Here is a 21,381-nt window from a genome sequence, read left to right as displayed (position 1 = left end):
TATTAATGAAAATAATTATTATATAATAAAAATATTTTTATATTAAGATTAAAGCGTATAATTCTTTTCAAACTAGAAAAGTGATTGGATAAGTCAGACAGACGAAAATAGAAAAGTGTGGAATGAATGGAGTATTACTTTTATATCACACAATCATATCGAATAGGGATATTCTATTATATATATATATATATATATATCTTTTTTTACTATAAATCAATATAATAATAATATTAAGAAAATATATGTGTAAAAAACAAAAGTTGCTCTCATTTCGGAACGAGGTAATAATAATAATAATACTCCATCCGTCCCATAAGAAGGGTTTTATTTTCCATTTTTGTTCGTCTCAAAACAAGGGTATCATCTTCTAATTTAATAATTATATCACCTACCTAATATAATAAATACATTTTCAATTTACAATATATTACACAAATGCCACCGCTTATATATTACACAATTCTAGTAAAGATATTTTTGTCTTTTTAACTACAACCCAATATAAAGCTGATATTAAAAAATATATGTAAAAAAAATAAATGGTACTCTTTATATTAAAATTAATGTGAAGATGACCAGGAATGGATTCTTTGATGCTAATTGCAAGAATGTCAGTCTGGGTTGGCTGTGAGATCTTCCATGGATTCTTGCTGTGTTTTCATTAATTTATTTATTTATTTATTTATTTATTTATTATTATTATTATTATTATTATTATTATTATTATTATTATTATTATTATTGTGCTAATCTGTTTGCTTGTAAGGATTTAGGACTGTGCTTTATGGATTACACATAAAGATGTTGTGAACATTTGTATATTTATATATCCATGGTTGCAGTTATTGTGGTCACTAAAATCACTATTAGAAAAATATAAATGATTTAAAATAATAGTTTCGGAATCTATTCTGATCTTATAATAATACATTTAAAATATAATATTAACTTAAATAATTTCAAAAGTTTCAAGTCTATTCAAAAGTTAGCACTATAGGATTTCGAAGTTTCGAAATTTTATTAAATACATATAATTTTTTAATATTTTAAAATTTATACAAATTTCAAATATATTCTATGGTTTGAGTTATAAATCTTCGAATCTTAATTAAATATTATTCCCTTCATTTTAATACAATAGTATTGTTTATCATTTTAATTCGTTTCAAAACAATAGTCTCATTTCTATAAATAATCATATCACTGTAAAACTACACTTATTTTTACATTATTATTACACAATTTCCACTACTTTTTATACTAATACACTTACAAGGGTAAAAAAGTCTTTTACCTATACGTTGTACCCACTGGAGGGAGTATAACTTTTTAAATATTTAAATAAGTACAGAAATTTTAAATCCATTCTCAAGCCATGCTACCGGTTTTTTTAAATTCTAAACTTTTTTTAAATACTCCCTCCGTCCCACCGAGATTGAATCATTTGATTAAGGATACGGTATTTAAGGTAAGAATATTTAATTAGTTAATAATAATTAATTATGATATTATCCTATTAAATTTTTGTATAATTAATAATATTTATAGTTTTAAAATAAATTTAATATATATAATTAAAAAAATTAAAATATATATTTAAATATTTAAAAATTATATAGCAATTAAAAAATATATGCATTTTGTAGAGAATAAAATTTTTTATAATACAAGTAAATAAAAAAATATTTTTGTTTATATATAATTAACATAAATTAATTTTATAAAAGATGTGTAGTTTTAAATATAAATAAAAATATTTACTTTTTGAGGAGCGATAGAAATAAGGGGTTTCGAGTGAGTCCTAAGTCATTTATGATGTTGTATATTATGTAGTTAATTAAATTAATTTATATTTGTTAAATATGTTTTAATTTAATAATTTTTACTAAAAATAAAAATATATCAATTGTTACAAGACAGACAAAAATAAAAATAATATCGATTGTGATGGGACGAAAAAAATATAATTTTTATTTTATACCTCACACAAATCATTTCGGGATTGAATAAGTCAAAGCCCCATATGCGAATGTCAAACCTGTAGACCTACAAGGTCTTGGCCATGAAATATTGTTATGAGAAAACGAGAAAGAAAGCAAATAAAGAATACAGAGGTTTTACGTAGTTCTGTGATGGTGTGTCAACCTACGTCCACGGGCAGGAACCGGAAAGATTTTATTATACTGATTCAAATATTTACAATATGTCATCCGACTAAGAACCATAGTTGTCTATTTATAAGCACCCCAAAACACCTTAAACCCTAAGCCTATTTGTTATTAATTAGGATAAGCTCAAAAGGAACCCTGCCAATTGAAACAGCCCTTTCGCTTTGGTTTAGGGTCGGGTAGACCGCTAAATCCAAGTCACGTTTCAACAATCTCCACCTTGACTTGGAGTTTCTCCAACCGCCAAAGGTTCATCAGTATCTCTCAGTCGTCTCCTTCCTGCCAGATGCCCCGAGAGGGCTTTACCTCCTACGAATATTCACCAAGTTCAAGCAGTGCTCAAACTTCTCCGTCGGTAGCGCCTGTGTCAACATATCAGCTGGATTGTGCTCTGTAGCTATTTTCTAAATAGAAAACTTGTCTTCCTCCAGAACATCACGGATAAAATTCAACCTTACATCAATATGTTTGGTTCTCTCATGATACACTGGATTTTTAGCCAAACTCAAAGCACTTTGACTATCACAGAATAACACCGGTTTCTCCACCTTTAGACCCAAATTCTGCACCAGACCATGTAACCAGATACCCTCCTTAATACCTTCAGTCATTGACATGTATTCCACCTCAGTCGTCGACAGTGCAACCGTAGGTTGTAAAGTAGACTTTCAACTGACTGCACATCCAAATAAAGTGAAGATAAAACAAGTTAGTGATCTTCGTTTCACCAAGTCACCCCCTAATCAGAGTCTGCATAGCCAACAAGACCATCACCATGGCCTTTATCATCATATACCAGACAAATATCAGACGCTCCTTTCAAATATCGCAAGATCCACTTTACAGCTCCCCAGTGAGCTTTACTTGGATTAGCCATAAACCTGCTCACCACACTAACCGCATAAGCGAGATCCGGTCTCGTACATACCATCGCATGCATAAGACTTCCAACTGCACTTGAATATAGAATCGTCTTCATGTACTAACCTCTTTATTTGTAGCCGGTATAGTGCTTTGATCAAGTTTAAAGTGTGCCGCCAAAGGGGTACTTACCGGTTTGGACTGATCAACAGAGAATGCCTGCAAAACTTTCTCAATATACTTTTCTTGAGAAACCCATAACCGTCTTGCTTCTCTATCACGCCAGATCTCCATACCAAGTATTTTCTTTGCCGCACCCAAATCCTTCATCTCAAACTCACCCTTTAGTAGAGCCTTCAAGTCATTAATTACAGCCGTGTTCTTAGCTGCAATTAACATATCATCCACATACAACAGCAGATACACAAAGGAATCAGTAGAAACTTTTTTCGAGTAAACACAGTTATCAAACTGATTACGAGCATAACCATTAGACACCATGAATGAGTCAAATCTCTTGTACCATTGCCTCGGAGACTGCTTCAAGCCATACAAAGATTTCTTTAACAAGCATACATGGTCCCCTTTAAAACTGTAGAACCCCTCCGGTTGAGACATGTAAATTTGTTCTTCTAGATTACCATGAAGGAATGTTGTTTTTGTATCAAGCTGCTCCAGCTCTAGATCAAAAGCACCCACCATTGCCAAAAGAACCCGAATGGTTTTGTGTTTCACCACATGAGAAAAGACTTCATGGTAATCGATTCCTTCATTCTGTGAAAACCCTTTTGCCACCAGTCTCGCCTTGAACCTAGCAGGTTCAACACCAGGAATTCCCTCCTTTCTTTTAAAGACCCACTTGCATCCCACTGGCTTCACCCCTTTTGGTAGTGCAACAAGATCCCAAGTCTTGTTCTTTTCAAGAGACTGCATCTCTTCATTCATTGCCATAATCCAGGTTTCTGCATATTTACTCGCCATAGCTTCTTTATATGTCTTTGGCTCATCAGAGCCAAGATCAACACCAACCGCTAGTGCATAAGCCACAGAATTCATGTCACATGTATTGACACATTCTGCAAACCTAGCTGGTTTCTGAATATTTCTCTTTCCCTTTTTTGCTGCTATGGAATCTTCAACCCCAGTACCAATGTCATCAGCTTCCCCCTCAACCGGTTTCCCTTGAGGTTTTGACTAATCTGGTTGATCGGATTGATCAATAGTATTATCCTGCTGCTCTTCCTCTAACACAACTCTGTCAGGAGTCTCAAACTCCACCCTCTGGTTAGCACCACAATCTTTTGTACCTGCAAAATACTTTCACAACCTCTACTCTGATCAAGCATAGCAGATTCATCAAAGGTTACATCTCTGCTAATAAGAAATTTACCAGGATTTTTACCTTCTGTACACCACAGTCGATAACCTTTTACTCCTGTTGCATACCCTAGAAATATGCATTTTACCGCCCTCGGCTCCAGCTTACCATCATTCATATGAGCGTATGCAGGACATCCAAATATTCTTAGATTAGAGTAATCAGAGGGTTTACCGGACCATACTCTTGAGGAGTCTTTAAGTCAATTGCAGTTGATGGAGATCTATTAACCAGATAACTAGCAGTGTTAACTGCTTCAGCCCAGAATTGCTTAGATAAGCCAACAAATATGCGCATACACCTAGCACGCGCCATGAGGGTTTGATTCATTCGCTCTGCAACTCCATTTTGCTGTGGTGTGTGTCGTACAGTGCATTGCCTCACTATACCTTCTTTCTTGCAGAAATCATCAAATGGAGCGTTGCAGAACTCCAACCCATTATCAGTTCTTAGAGTCTTGACCAGTTTACCCGTCCGTTTTTCAACCATGGTCTCCACTGCTTGAACTTCCCAAACACTTCATCTTTAGTTTGTCCTGTCATCATGTTTATCCAAGGACTGGGATACCGCCGCCGTTCCCATCACTGAACTGCCCTGTAGAAAATAAATTCCATGCTGCAGTTTTCCCTTCATCATTACCAGAGCACCTTTCAGGACTTTCACTCACTCACCTTCACCATGATATTTTAAACCATTATTGGCTAAGGTACCAAGAGAAATCAAATTCTTTCTGAGTTCAGGAACATACCAACAGTCAAATTTCCTGACAGTACCGTCATGCAATTTTATCTGCACTACCCCGCTCCCTTTTATGGCTAGAACCCCATCATCACCTAACTTCACCGTTCCATTCCACTCTTTAAAAGAAGTGAGTAGATCACGAGAGAACGTCATATGGTGAAAAGCACCGGTATCCATAATCCAGGAATCAGCAGTACTAGCACTACAAGCTGTCAGAACTTCACCAAAGTTCCCATCATCAGAACTGTCTTGTACCACAGCAGCACTGCTACCACTGTTACTATAATCAACTTTTATATTTCCCTTCTTCTGTGGACAATCCCTTTTAACGTGTCATTTCTCCTTGCAAAGATAACACCTAACTTTGCTAGAGGGTTTTGATTTTGAACGCGACCTCCCATTCCCGTTACCCCTCTCATGTGGTCTTCCCCTACCTGCAAACAGACCTGAACCAGAATCCTCTTCCAGAGAAACCTTTCTTTTCAATTCTTTGGACATAAAGGCATCTTTCACATTATTAACAGAAATTGTAGTTCTACCATATAGCATTGTATCTACAAAATTCTCATATGAACCAGGTAGTGAACACAATAAAATTAGGGTTTGATCTTCATCATCTACTTTAACCTCAACTCCTTGAAGATCAATAATGATACGGTTAAAGGTATCAAGATGATCCTTTACCTGAGTACTTTCGGACATCCGGAGGGTGTAAAGACGTTGCTTCTGATATAGCCTGTTCGTGAGAGAGTTGTTTTGGTACTTCTCACACAGTTTATTTCATAACCCAAAAGGCGTTGTCTGATCTACAACCTCCCGTAACACCTCATCAGTAACTGACAACAAGATCGCGGAATGAGCCCTTGCCAAAATCTCATTATTTACCTCCTTATTCGTATCTTTAGGAAACTTGTCTTCTCCCTCCAACGCAGCCGCACATCCTTGTTGAACCAGAAGTGCCCTCATCTTGACCTTCCAGAGCATGAAGTCATTCGACCCATTAAACTTCTCTATATCAAACTTATACGAGGACATCTTCAATCAATGAGATATGACTCTGATACCACTTATGAGAAAACGAGAAAGAAAGCAAATAAAGAACACAGAGGTTTTATGTGGTTTGGTGACGGTGTGTCAACCTACGTCCATGGGCAGGAACCGGAGAGATTTTATTATACTGATTCAGAGATTTACAATATGTCATCCGACTAAGAACCATAGTTGTCTATTTATAAGCACCCCAAAACACCCTAAACCCAAAGCCTATTTGTTATTAATTAGGATAAGCCCAAAAGGAACCCTGCCAATTGAAACAGCCATTTCGCTTTGGTTTAGGGTCGGGTAGACCACTAAATCCAAGTCACGTTTCAACAAATATATTACTTGTCCTATTTATTTTGTCCATATTTTATATTTTTGTCTGTTTCACATTATTTGTCTTTTTTTTTTTAAAAAAAATATGATTATACACTTTAATCACATTATAAATATTATATTTTATAATTTTTTTATTTTAATTAAATTATTTAGTTATTTTAATCTTAATATATGATTATTTTTATTATACAATAATTATTTTTACTAATACACTTCTTAATTATATTTTACTAAGTTATCGTATATAAAGTAATAGGCTCATATTACATGGGACGGAGGGAGTATATTATATACTATATTTTTTTTGTTCTAACTCAATATATAAATTAATAAATAATACTAATATTTTATTAATTAGTAGAAGTACGTAAGAAAATAAATATTTTTTGTAAAAATTAAGGGTGTGAGATATTTTTAAGTGATACATACAAAAATAATAAAAAAATACATTGAGTTGAAACAGATAAAATATAATATGTCATTAGTCTTAACTCAATGTATCATTATTACAATTTTTGTCCATTCCATTAAAAAAATATATATATTTTTTTATAAAAGTAATTATACAATAATCTCAATTTACCCTTAACATTTATTTACATTACAAATATACAATTATATATATAATTAATTTGTACATAAAATTAAATGACAAAAATATATATATAAAAAAAATATTTACTGTTATTAACGAATAACATATTACTCCCTCTATCCCAATACAATAGTCTTGTTTACCATTTTTGTCCGTTCCAAAATAATGGTTTCATTTTCATAAATAACCATATCACCATAAAAAATTATCCCTACTTTTTATTATTACACAATTATCACTACTTTTTACACTAATATACTATAAAAAAATAATTTATTCTTATTTTTTACCAACTATTAATACAATATTAATATTTTTTAAATCTCGTGTCCAACACAATAAAATTATACTTTTGGAACGGAGAATGTATTATTTTTTAATTTAATATAAAACTCAAAAAAATAAAAATAAAAATAAAAAATCTGCTCCTGGAGTTGACTTGTAGTGAATTTCTAGATGGTCCATTGAACCCGTACACCAGAATATTAATTAATAAAATATTCTTTAATTAATTATTTTATCATCTTTACAGGATTATAATTATAGATAATATCAAATCACTAATAAGTAATATTAATATCTAATTATTTTATATAGTTTGATTCCCTTAATTTTAAATTTATTTTTGTAAAGGGTTTGTTTGTTTGGTTTATTTATTTTTTTAAATATTTCTTTTCGTTTAATCTATTTTCATCATTTTTTTATTTTCGATTGTCTCACTGATTTTGTCATTTTTTTAAAAAAAATTTACTTTTTAATTACATTTTTATTTTTTATTGTAATTTGACTAATTAATTATTTTAATTTTTATTTATAATTATTTTCCTTCTAAATTCTTGAGTATTTCGTAATCACATAATTTAAAATTAGTGTTTATTGTTGTATGAAAAAATATGCACATAATTTTATATACCTTAATTAATCTAAAGTTGGTTTATTATACGTATTCTTTCAAAGATTTTGATTCTATTCATATATGATCATACTTAATTTTTGCAATTATCATTTATATAGGTACACCATAATATTTTAATGATATCCTTCTATTTAATTGCTAAAAAATATACTCCTAAATGTTAAATAAATTTATTATTATTTGTTAAAAATACGAGTGATAGAATTATAAATTGAATAAAGTATTTATTATTAATAAATTGTGACATAGAGAAATAATTTTCACGATGAAATATAAAATAAAAATATGATCATATTAATAGATTTCTGCAAAATAAATTATTTCTTGTAATATTTTGCTTTGATCTCATTGCCCGCAACAAAATTAAAAGAAATTTATGAATTGAAATGTTATGTACTTTTTTCGTCATTCCAATTCAAATTCATGTTTTTTTTTTTTTTTTTGTGTTGTTATAAAAAAATATTTTTATTTTTTAGCAGAAAAATAAATTATTTTTTATGATACGTAACAAATAATAACAATTATTATATACTTTTATTGAAATATATGACTAAATATTTGAGAATACAGTTGAAAAAGAAAGTATATAACAAAGAACTTAGAAAAATAAAATTATTTTCATCTAATAGTATAATTTATTAATACATAATCAAGTTCAAAATGAGTTGAATATGCTAACATGGGAAATGCATAACTTTTACTCTATAAAAAATCGATTATTATTAATTGCAAATAATTCTTAGGGTTTGTTTGATTAGTATTTTGATTTGAATATTTTTTTTTTACAGAAATAATAAAAATTGTGTTGATAATATAATAAATAATATTTTTTATGTTGATTATTGATAAGAAAATAAAATATATATTGAAAATTATATTAAAAAAATTGATAGGCAAACAATCTCTTACACTGTGTTCTTTTAATTTTTTTTTTTTAAAAAAATTAATACAATTTTTCCAAGAAAAGAAAAAGAATTATAATAATTCTTAAATCAACAGTGATTCAATGCTCTTTTATTTTTATTTTGTTAAAAAAATTTCAAAGTAAAAATGTATATCATCAACTAAAATTAAAATATAATATTTCAAAATAACAAGAGTTATTGTATGTAGTATGAGAAATTGTGTTATAACATAAAAAATAATATATTGGATTGAATGTTGACTTTTTATATTAGTGGATAATATATATTATATTAATGTGTGTATATTTATATTTTTTTTAATAATATTATAAGGAATTGTTCTATTGAAAAATGCAGAGAGATTATTATTCAAAATTTTAATTTAAGTTATACTCCCTCCGTCCAAGCTAAAAGTATACATTTACTTTTGGTATAGTGTACAGGTAAAAGTAGTGAAACGATATTTTTGCCTTTACTTTTTTGGTATAAAAATAATGATGTGATGTAAAGCAGGAGTATTTGTGAAAAAACAGGGTATTTTATGAAATGGTTACTTTGTAATTGGACGTCCCAAAATAGAAATATGTATACTTTCTACTTGGACGGAGGGAGTATTATTATTATTATTATTATTATTATTATTACACCTATTAATATTAGATTTAAAATAGTAAGGTGTATTTGTTTTGTAAAATGGTTTGAACAAATATTTTTTTTTTATATAAGATATAAATAATTATGTAATGAATATAAAAATAATAAATATATATTAAATTTTCTTTTAAAGAACAAAGCATAAATTATTTTTTAAAATATATGTTTAAAAGAAATATCAATGTGCTTCTAAAAAATATTTTTGAGAAAATAAAAGAAGAGTTTTTTTTCTGCTATTTTTAAATTGAGATGCTATTAAATTTTGTTTCGTACGGTATTATATATTATAAGTTATAAAAATATTTATAATGTTACGTAATTAATACAATTGTTACTAAAAAAAAATACATAACAATATAAGACATACTAAAAGAAAAAAAAAATATTCTCTCCATAACACCTTACAATATTTCTTTTTTGATATGTCTCGTACACTCTGTAATATTTTTAAAATAGAAAATAATTAATTATACATAATCTCTATCTCACATTTTATCCCCTCACATCGTCCAAATAAAAAAATAAAATATATATTTCTCTCTATCACATCACTTAATTTCTAAATTATTATATTTAATACTACCCGCTTAAAAGATGTTCCTTGTCTGAGACAAACATAGTATATAACAATATAATACATACTAAAATAAAAAAATAATAATAATTTATTAAATGACAGGACAATACCCTTCAAAAGTAACAAAAGGATCATTTTACACAATTAGTTAACAAATAAAGGGCTTGAAGTACAATCGGTAACAAACTTAAAGGACTAAATTGAAAAATTAGAACATCCCAAAAAGCTGAATTTTTTTTTTTCGCGGTTTTGACACCCGAAGCGTATAAATTTCTTGCTCCATCACTTCCTCTCAACGGCCTATGTTATAGCGTCTCGCGATTTTATTGTAACCCACCGCGGCTGCCAAGAACCCCATCGCGAATTCGAAGACTGAAGCTTCCTGCAAGACGATTAGAAATTTCCTGAGAGGTAAGGGAAAGGAATGATGGCAATTTTTTATTATTATTATTTTTTTTACTGATCATCTGCTCCCAATTTCGTTTTTATCGACTTTGATTTGCTATAGCTAGGTTTTAGAGTGGATGTCTTTTCGTTTGTTTCCGGCCTGGGGAGATTTGCAAGGATTTATTTATTTATTTTCTTTGTTGATGTTGCTCCGGATATAGGGTGTGTTTTTTCGTGGATTTTGGAGTTGGGTTTACGGTTTTGATCGTAAAGTTTTGAATTATAATAGTTGTTTAATGTATCTACCGATTTTATGAGTTTGATTTGATGTTTCTGATGAAAATTTTTAATGAATAGTAAATCACTACAAGCAAACACAACCTATTTGATTTGTCGACTGCATTTGTTTTAGTACCTCTTGTTTTACTGGAAATTTGTGAAAGGCGTTCATATCTATTTGATCAAATGTGTTTTGTTTCAAGTTTTGACTAGTCCTTATTTCAGGTGACCTCTTTGTTTGTGTGTGAATGTTAGCGGTGTTGACGCTTCATTGACATTTGAACTTATCATGCATACTATTTTTTATTATTTTTTTTTCAATAAATATATTGAATTACTGGGCTGAGTATTCTCCCGAAGTCGTAAAGATTGGCTCTGATTCTGGTTAATGCCTCAATGGTACACCATCTGCTTTTGAAGATTTTATGGCAGAGGGCTTTTTTTTTTTTTTTAAATTGCTTCTTCCATCCAATCTTATTAGGGTGTGTTTGTTTGGGGGTTTGGATTTTGAGTTGGGATTTGAATAGTAAAATTTTTGAAGTGTAATATTTGTATGGTGTGATATAATAGGTGTTGATGTGATGTTTTGAATGTAAAATTAATTTTTAGTATAATATAAAAAATAAAAAATAAAAAATAGGTGTTTGATTTAATATTTTTGGGGGAAAAAAAATTGATGAATAGTAAATTTTTTTGGGAAATTCAATAAACGAACACACCCTTAAATATTAAACATGTTTCTTTATGTTTCAAATATGTATTTTCTATCTGTTGGCATGGTTCATCTCTACTGTGGTTGCAATTTATGTGTTTTTACATTGATCTGCTGATTTTGCCTTTTGCTTCTCTCAGGTTAAGCTGATAATGGGACCAACAAAAAGATTTAAACGTGTGAACAAGAAGTGTGACCGTGAAATCTCTCCCAGAAAAGAAAGTGATAGTGCTGAACAAAGTCCCAATAGGGTGAGTTTTTTGTTGTCATTAATCATGTTACATTATGTGCTAGAGCTGAAGGAAAATATTATATACTCCATTTTTTAGTGATAGGGATGTGTTTGAGTGTTCTCTAGTTTCCATATATAGCTCCCTATGGAGTTATGATATAAAATCTGGTCTTATTTACTGAACATTCTCCATTGGTTATTGTAATGCGTTTCATCAATTTTATGGTTGTGTAAAGTTTCAGAATCTTCTAGTTAGGCATTTCCTTTTATCTATCATGCATGTACAAAGACACTGATGATTGAAAAAATGGTTGTTTTGCATGTATGACCTGACGATTGACTAATTTATTCTATTTCCTTTTTCCTTATCAGAAAAGAAAGCCATCTGAGATGCTTGGGCCTCAATGGAGCAATGATGAGATGACTCTTTTTTATAATGCTTACCAGAAGTTTAGTAAAGATTGGAAACAGGTTGATGTAACTGTAGCTAGCTTCACTGGCTAAGAGTCAGAGACACTCATTTGTAACATGTTTGATGAATTTAAGACGTTTTTCAAGAGAATAATCCCCGATTCTACCTAAATAATCACAAGCAAAGTTTTTGCTTTCCATGATTCTTCTACAGCTTATCAGATACAATTATCCTTTAATAAATTAGTTGGAATACTAACAAAGCTTGCCTTTACAATTTTTAGGTTTCTGATGCAGTAAGAAATCGATCTTCTGAAATGGTGGAAACCCTTTACTTCATCAACAGGGTGATCTTCTTTTTTGTTTTTTTTTTTTCTGAATGGTGAAGAGTTAAGATTGGATCACCTCTATCTATCATTCAACAGATCAGTCTTACTCTATCAAGATGGAAACTGAGTTGAACTTTGGAAATATCACGTTCTCACATTAAAAAAAATCTCTATCAAGGCTATATTGCATCATTCTTCTTTTACATCATTTCTTTTCAAATGCTAATTTTTGGCTCTTGAATTTCAGGCATACTTATCTCTTCCACATGGAACTGCTTCTGCAGATGGCCTGATTGCTATGATGACTGAATATTACAGCAGCATGGTGGGTATTTTGTTTAATTAAGCAATTCAATCATCTCCAAAAATATATTCACATTTTCCTTTTTATTTATAAGTTTGCATCTTTCAGTTTTTGGTTAATGTAGTTAGAAATGAGTAAAGAACTTAGGGTGTGTGTGTTTGTGAGTTTAGTTTTTGGGTTTGGATTTTTGAATAAGAAAAAATTAAATTTGAATAGTTGTTTGATGTGATATAAATAGATGTTGATGTGATGTTTTTAATGTAAAATAAATTTGTAGTATAATATATAAAACGAAAAGTAATTGTTTGATGTGATATTTTTTTAGGGAAAAAAGAATCTGAATAGTAAAAACCTTTGGTAAAACCCACAACCTTAATTTTTCTCCCACCTCCCATTCATGCTGATTTCTTTCTATATCAGTCTGTCAGTCTATCTATTTTTATGTAATAAATTGATACTTTTGTGGCCTACATAAGCAAAACATGTATTTTTATTCAGATCATTTGTAATTCCTAACCCTTATGCTTGCAGTTAAAAATCATCTTCCTGTAATCCTGTGTATACTGAGTCCAAATTTCATCTTGGCCTGATGGCAGGCAGGAACTGATAGCGACCAAAACAACAATGTTGGATCAGGATCAGCTGTAAAGACAAAGAAGCATTCTCATGGTTCTAAAGCAACTGAAGGGCAATCTGATTCACCTTCTCAAACTGTTTCCTCATATTCTGGTTGCCTTCCTTTGTTAGCACGCTCTGGAGGTATGATGAAATGAAGTTAATCAAGTACTTTGTGTGCATGAAAAAGGAAACAAAATGCTTCTTTGAAGCAAGGGGATTGTTTGATGCAACACTTTGCCGCATAAGGTCTATATTGGGAAAGACGTGTACAAATTTTAAAATTTAAAAACGCACAAGCTGTATGTTACAGAATCTAGAATATTCACATGCCTAGTATCGTTTTATGCACTGAAAAATCTGTAGAAAGACCTTAGCTTGTGATGATCAAGCCTTTGTATTCTCTATTGGTCCATGTTATAGCATGCATAAAGATCTGTTATCTGACTTCTATCTTATTATACGTTTATTTTTGTTTCTTCACCACATATTCGCTTCACATTTAGTGTTTAGTAATTTTATTTCTCATGTTGTTGTACAACACTGCAACTGTTTTAGCATTGTGATATCCTAATGACCATTTATGGATTTTTCTTTAGGGATGCCAGCTTATCCTGTCCGGAAGAGGACACCAAGGCTCCATGTTTCATCTTCATCTAAAAATAATGATGGGGGCATTTCTGCTACCAAGGAAGGCTTGCAATTGAATGCTAAAGCCAGTGATGATGAAGTAGCTCTTCATGAAATTTCCGTAGTGTTGACAGAGGAATCTCCAAGATATTGTTCTCAAATTTCTCAGGCACCAAGTAAAAGAGCTGGTTGTAATATCTCAACCTATGCTATTACCTAGAATGTTGTCTTATTTGAGCTTAGATTTAGGGAACCTCATATCTGAAAAGATATTTTGTTCTGTTTTCCCTTATTATTATTGAGATATGCTTCTTTTTTAGATGAGAACCCTGACTTTGATGCCCTTCGTATGCTGGCTGATTTGTCTTTGGAGATAATTCTGAAAAAAGATGGTAAGTAATCTACTTCCCTCTCCTTATTAAATAATTTTGTGATTGATGAGTGCATTGCTTCTATGGGGAAATAGATAGATTATCTTTTCTAGCATAGTTATGCATTGTGATTGCCTGAAAATAACTTATTTTTTGTAAGATAAGTGACATTTTCTCTAAGGATATTAACTTCTCTAAGTGACATTTTTAGGTAGACATGCTCATGTTGCACATTTAGATTGATTAACTTCTTGTCATCGATTTACATTATATTGTAAGGATATTACAATGGTTTACTGTTTTCTAGAGCCAATACAGTTTGAAGATGAAAGTGATGTCCATGTTGATGGATCTGCATTACAAGCTCCTCCCATTAATCTGCAAAAGGGAAAACAGAGATGCTCAAATGTAAGAAAGAAGGGGCATGACCCAGAATCATGTCATAATGTGTCCACTAAGAAAATGAAACCTGGAAAATGTGCAGTTGTAGATGCTAGGCATATTCCTGAAGAAAATGCAGGGCTTCATAAGTTAATGACCATGGCAAGAAAAGGGCAAACATTACATGTTTATAAGGTGAGGTGGATATGAAATGTATGTAGTTGTCACCATTCTTCTGAGTCTCAGTTTTTTGACACACAGTTACAATTATTAGTTTATAGATTCACAAAGCCAAAATCCTTGATGTTTATTTGAGTGCTTATATACTGCAGGTGAGGTACTTATACCCTTTAACTTGCTTATTTCTGTTAACTTCTACAGACGAATGGAGGTTCTGAAGCCTTGTCCTTAAACAAATAGATGTTCAATATGACAATTTCTAAAGTTGATGTGTGAAACACTGTAATATTGTTTTAGTCGGTTTTGGCACTTTTATATTTACTGTTTAATGTTTTATGTTACTTACTGTATTGAGATAATATAGTCATTACAGGTATGCTCTTTATTGATCCATCATCATGTCATTATGGGGTAGGCACTTTCCTTCTTTAGTGGAGAGTTCATTGAACCGCCATCGTTTTCTTGAGACCTCGGATGCATGAATTCTTTTAGTTTTTTTTTTTTTTACATCTTTTATGCTGACATACATTTTGTGGGTACTGAATAATGATCGTCTTACCCCAGGCTGAAGCAGCAAGGAAGAAGTCAATGCCTAAGAGAAAGAAATCCACACAAAGCAGTTTGCAAAATTTGATGAAGAATTCAGACAATTCTTCAAGTGTTGATCTACATAGAGAAGGCAGTGATTCTGTCCAGCCGGCGGTACAGGTCCCTGCACTTGATGAGTTTAACAATTCTCCTAGTGCTGATCCACAGAAAGAAGGCAATGATTCAGTCCAGCCGGCTGTACAGGTCCCTTCAGTTGATGAGTTTAATTTAACCCCTAAGGTTTGGAACAGGCGCAAAATGAACTTAAAAAACTCCCAACTACAAAATGATTTGAAGTTTATTGATGAAAACTTAAACGACCATAGGAATTTGACAGTGTCTTCACTTGGCGAGAGAGCATTTAATTTAATGGTTAGTATTTCCCCGTTCCTTCAAATCCCGAAGTTCAGTTGTCAACTCTCAACGCTCATTATCTGTATCATGTCGTACAGGAAATACTGTTGAGGTGCTTTTCAAATCCTCTTCTAAGGAGGTGGTGTATTTGTGAATGGTTCTATAGTGCCATTGATTATCCTTGGTTTGCAAAAAGAGAGTTTGATGAATATTTGTGTCATGTTCGATTGGGTCATGTTTCAGAGTTAACTAAGGCAGAATGGGGTATCATAAAAAGGTACTTCAATGATTAAAATTTAATGTCTCTACCATGTTATCGTGACTGACAGAAGCTTCTCAATGATGTGCTATTGTTTCTTCATGCTAAGCAGTTCTCTTGGAAAACCACGGAGATTTTCGAATCAATTTCTGAAGGAAGAAATCGTGAAGCTTAATCAATATCGAGATTCTGTAAGGAAACACTATGGGGAGCTTTGTGATGGTGTTCGGGAAGGATTGCCAAATGACCTTGCAAGACCGTTATCAGTTGGACAGCGTGTAATTGCGATCCATCCAGCAACAAGAGAGATCCATAATGGAAGTGTGCTGACAGTCTATCATTCTAAATATTATGTTCAATTTGATTGCCATGAGCTAGGGGCTGAATTTGTCATGGTAAGTTACTTCCTGAATTGCCTCGAGTGTCCATTTATGATATTGTTTATTAATACATTTCACTTTCTTTTTTTCTTGTGTCCATTTATGATATTGTTTATTAATACATTTCACTTTCTTTTTTTCTTGTTTCTATCTCAATGGTTTTTAATGGCATTGAAGTCCTTTTTTTCTCAAAACTGTTGACAATCTGTGTTATTTTAATTTTTTTGTGCACCAAGTGAATTTGGATACTACTGGAACTTTTTAGAATCAGATTAGGATGGATTTTTAGGCCTTTTCTTGAGTAATCATGTCATTTTAATTTCTCTAAAACTAATGATAGCTGGCAAACTTTCATTTCTGTGTCTGTTTCTTATCAGTTTTGGATGATCTTAGATTTTAATCTTATATTGATTTACTGAATAATAAGAATCAAGGTACTTTGAGACCTTGAACTTGACTGTAAAAGAATTCATGTTCTTGGGGCCTTCTGAGAAGCTGCAAAAGTCTGAGGCATATTTTACTCACCCTTTCTCCTGAAAGTCGTGCTGGATCCACACCATTCAGCAATAACGTATTGTTTCTTACCATTTTTTGTCCCTTCTCAAATTTAGGTTATATCTTGTTCTCATACTCAAAATATGGACATGATAATGCAATAAAATCAGATTTTCTGGCTTGATGAATTTATCTATTTTTATGATGCAACTGTATATTGCCATTTATATGTATTCTTATGTAATCAGTCACTCGGTGCTTTAGATTTGTGTGACAAAAATCTCTGAAGATAATTGATATTACACATGAACAATTTGCAAATTTGTATCTTTTTTAGAATTGGCCAGGTTCGGCATTGTTTGTTCTATTTGCTTCCAGTCACACTATGGAATGCTTTAATTTGCAGGACATCGACTGCATGCCTTTGAATCCTTGTGAGAGTATGCCTCCATTGTTTAAGAGACAAACCATTGGTGTTGATAAGTTAAAAAACCTCAAGGAACTGAATCTAAATGGACAGTTTTGTGTGGATAACCATGATGGTATTTCTCACTCATCACAAGCAACTGATCTGGCCCGGCCATTGAAGCAGGCAAAGGCATGAATTCTCTCCCTATTTTTTATGTTAACTATGCGTTCCCCATGTTTAGATTCACCAGTAGAAACCACTTGCCAACGATTTCCATTTTATAATGTACAGTACTAGTTCTTTTGGAAAATTTGGTCTTTTGATTAATTGAATGTTGAAGCATGATTTCTATTTTTTGCTTGCATTGTTATATTAATGTTCATTTCAAAATTTCATAGTTACACCCAAAATCTTCTCTTGAGCAGGAAAAATCGTGCTACTTCATGTAAAAGTTAGAAGTTTCTTTGTACAAGGTTTCATCATTTATATATGTTTTTCAGAATTATCGGCAGCATTTTTTGTACAGCTATATATGTGTATCATTGAGTCCTAGATTAAGTGCTAGTTACCTGGCTTCTAAGATATACTGCTCTACTCCGACTGAAGATGGTAAAAGCATGACTGAACAAAAGTTCTGAAATATATTTCTGTTCACCAGGTGGCTTCTGCAATTACTGATGGGCAACCAAGAATGATCTCCGCAGAAAATGGGAGCCACCACCAACTTACGCATTCCCTATCTAGTACCATGGCTCGTATGCAGGCAAAGGAAGCCGATGTCCAAGCTCTCACAGAGCTGAAATTTGCCCTCCAAAGAAAGGTCATTTACATTTCACTTGCTAATCAGCAGTTGTTCATGGTTTCTCTATGAATGCACACCCATAAGTGCTTGATAGTTTGATGTTCTTAAAATGTTCAAACATCATCACATCATAGGCTTTAGTGCAGTTTGTATCGATATCAGACCATAATTGTTACATGTTCGGCACGTCACTCCTAACAGTCTCCCTGAATTGTATAGCATTGTCAAGCCTCATTTTTTTGTAACTCGATGCATTTAGGAAGCTGTTGTTCTGGAGTTGAGACATGTGAACAGCGAAGTATTGGAAAATCAGGAGGATATTGATCGCTTGTTGAAGGATTACGAGCCATTTAGGAGGCAATACGCAGCTGTGCTGCAACGATTGAGTGAAACCAATGAGAAGGTACATAGTTTATTTGCATAAAATTGAAACCTGCATTTCTTTTGTCTTCTGTTTTTTCCGCTATCATTTTCAAATATGTATTCTAAAAGTCTTGTTTGTATGAATGCTCAGGTTTCGTCTGCATTATATTGCTTGAGACAACGAAATAGGCAAAGCGAAAATACTCTGCTTACATGTCCTGGTCTAGTTTCTAATCCAAGTGGCGGTTTGAGTTCTCTTGATCACTCAGCTTGTCAAACTCTTGAATCAGAATCACATGCTAATGAAATAATCAATGTGTCGAGAACAAAAGCTCGGGCAATCGTGGATGCAGCCATAAAGGTAAAAGGTTTTTATTCTAAATGCTCTTCTCCTATCGTTTTGTGTTCCAATTTAATCTGAAGCATCTTGATAAGCTGTGTTTCTTAGGCATTATCAACATGCCCATGTAGAGAGGACACCGGCAAGAAAAATCACGAAACCATAGATTATCTAAACTACAAGCTCCCCTCAGATGATTGCAATCCCTCCACGGTAAGGCCTCTCATATAAGTCAAGTCAGGATAGTGCTAATTTGATCGAATCAACATATGCTATAAGGTGACTAGCATATATTTATAATATTTCAGCATATTTATAATACATCCATATTATATTATAACTAACATATATTATCTTATAACACAACATATGCTAAGATATGTATAAACATACGCTAGTAACTCATGTGACATGTCCTGACCGGTCAAATCAGCACCCTGCTTATTTGGCCACAAATCAGCACATGATCTGAAGCCTCTTGTATAATTTGCAACACTATCAATAGTTGATCATCAAAACTTAATGTACGCGTGTGATGAAAACTCTATCAAGATATCCAACACGGGCGTGCAAATTTCATCCGAGACAATATCCAAATGTGTGGCAACCTTGATCATGATCCAGGTAATATTGATAGGGTAACAGAAGTCCCACCCCACCCCACCCCACCCCAGCCCATAATGATGCTTTATGTATATGTCCTTGGTAAGTTTTCATATGCTTAATAAACTGATGAATGAACAACTGCAGAAGTGCACAGAAGGACAGTTCCCTGCTAGGGAGGTGGCGAAGATACTGGATTCTGCCGGTACAAGCTTACGGCCACGGTGTGCTCAAAACCTGCCGGTTTATGCTGAAATACAGAAGTGCCTGGGCATCATCCGGAACCAAATTATTGCCCTGATTCCTACTACATGACATTATAACACGACCTTACATTGCATTGAGGTTAGTTATTTGTTTTTGTGAAGTTTTGGAGTGCAATTTACTTGTGGGTAAATAATGCGATCTTGTTTTAGGGTTTAGGGTTTGGGGTTTAGAATCGTGATAGTTTACAAGACTCACATTTTCTTGAAACTTTAATTTTACCTCCTGAATTGGATATAATTCTCCCATGTTTTTCTGTTAAGGAATTATGGGTTCTTGTGGATAGATTTTGGGATTTGGTTCTAATTTTAAAGAGCCTTTTGAATATAATTTATTTATTTATGTTAATTGAGATGTTGAGATGGTGTTAGGATGGGTGTTAGATTGAGATAATAATATATTGGTTGTAGTTAGATTAACGATGGAAAATTTAAGATATATCAAACCATCTGCAACGGAGATATCCGTTTTTGGCTATCTCCACTACTATTTTGTTATCCAAGTCACTTTCTCTCTCTTTTATGTCATCGGAGATACTCACTTCTATTTTATATTAGCAACAAAGATACTTATCTTATTTTTTTAATAAAATTTTATTTTTATATTATATATATATATATATTATTTTTTAATTATAGTTTAACTTTTAGTATTAATTATTATATTATATTATATTATATTATTATTTGTCAATATTTCGATTTATTAAAAAATTAAGGGAAAAAGTTATATTTCCTCCGTCCCGGATACCATGTCCACGTTGTCCGTCCAATCGTGTCTACGGTGTAGCAGACACAGAATCTGGGAAGGAGGAAGTATTATTTAGGCCATCTTCAACGGAGCGCCATTCTGAGTTGGCATATTTGGTGTGGGTTGGATCCAATGTCAATTTTGGTGTTTAGCAACGCTATTGTTTGGCATTGTGTTATTATTATTATTTTTTAATTTTTTTTAATTTTTAAAATTATAAATTTGATTGGTTGGAGTAAAATTACTGTACCAACAGTATATTTGGAGTTAAATTTAGTTTTAAATTTATCTTGTCTTTTATTTTATATTAATAATCTATGTATAATTAATTATAAACTAAATATATTTAGGGGTTGTTTGGTAAACGGTTTTTTCATTTTAAATTTTCTTATATCTTATTTGCCCTTAAAATTAATTAATTATTTCACATATATTCTTATATTTTTTTTATTACACTATTTATTAATAATTTAGATATATTTTCTTCTAATAATTTATAAATTCATATTTATAAATTTAAAATAATTATTTTATATATATATCAATTATCTTATTTATAATTTCTTAATTGTTTTTTTGAATAAAGATAATATAAAAATATTAATATTATTGAATCAATTATATAGTATTTTTTATCACATAATATTTTTATTAAAAATAAATATATTTATTTAAATTATAAATTTAATGTAAATATATATTAATTAAAAATTAATCTAATAAAAATAAATATGCTAATAATTTTTGTTCTTTTATATTTATACTATT

General features: G+C 31.4%; 1 protein-coding gene across 3 annotated transcripts; it reads left to right on the top strand.

Moving 5' to 3' along the window:
• The first annotated feature begins 10,449 nt into the window (after positions 1 to 10,449).
• LOC127266534 (protein ALWAYS EARLY 3-like) lies at positions 10,450 to 20,160 on the top strand. Of its 3 annotated transcripts, none has more exons than XM_051296799.1 (19): positions 10,450 to 10,586; positions 11,694 to 11,804; positions 12,158 to 12,256; positions 12,481 to 12,543; positions 12,773 to 12,850; positions 13,426 to 13,588; positions 14,044 to 14,262; positions 14,395 to 14,466; positions 14,753 to 15,021; positions 15,571 to 15,966; positions 16,047 to 16,225; positions 16,320 to 16,602; positions 17,489 to 17,680; positions 18,150 to 18,311; positions 18,553 to 18,696; positions 18,808 to 19,017; positions 19,105 to 19,209; positions 19,549 to 19,620; positions 19,747 to 20,160. In XM_051296799.1, the coding sequence occupies exons 2-19, from the start codon at positions 11,706 to 11,708 to the stop codon at positions 19,912 to 19,914; spliced, it is 2,973 nt and encodes a 990-aa protein (XP_051152756.1). In that variant the 5' UTR covers positions 10,450 to 10,586; positions 11,694 to 11,705; the 3' UTR covers positions 19,915 to 20,160. The 3 variants fall into 3 exon arrangements, with proteins under 3 accessions (XP_051152756.1, XP_051152755.1, XP_051152757.1); XM_051296798.1 differs by having other exon boundaries at positions 14,044 to 14,265; XM_051296800.1 differs by lacking the exons at positions 10,450 to 10,586; positions 11,694 to 11,804; positions 12,158 to 12,256; positions 12,481 to 12,543 and having other exon boundaries at positions 13,361 to 13,588; positions 14,044 to 14,265.
• Positions 20,161 to 21,381: the final 1,221 nt, after the last annotated feature.

This window comes from Andrographis paniculata, unplaced genomic scaffold, assembly GCF_009805555.1.
Source record: "Andrographis paniculata isolate CXL003 unplaced genomic scaffold, ASM980555v1 Contig76END, whole genome shotgun sequence".
In the NCBI taxonomy this organism is placed as follows: domain Eukaryota; kingdom Viridiplantae; phylum Streptophyta; class Magnoliopsida; order Lamiales; family Acanthaceae; genus Andrographis; species Andrographis paniculata.
Note: the sequence above shows the minus strand (reverse complement) of the source record. Positions and strands in the feature narration are given on the sequence as shown.

Bases quoted from the DNA above. Each gene is read 5' to 3' on its own strand.
- LOC127266534 (XM_051296798.1), top strand. From the start codon at position 11,706: ATGGGACCAACAAAAAGATTTAAACGTGTGAACAAGAAGTGTGACCGT. The intron at 15,967-16,046 runs GTTAGTATTTCC...CATGTCGTACAG, and splicing joins AGAGAGCATTTAATTTAATG to GAAATACTGTTGAGGTGCTT. The intron at 16,226-16,319 runs GTACTTCAATGA...CATGCTAAGCAG, and splicing joins GAATGGGGTATCATAAAAAG to TTCTCTTGGAAAACCACGGA.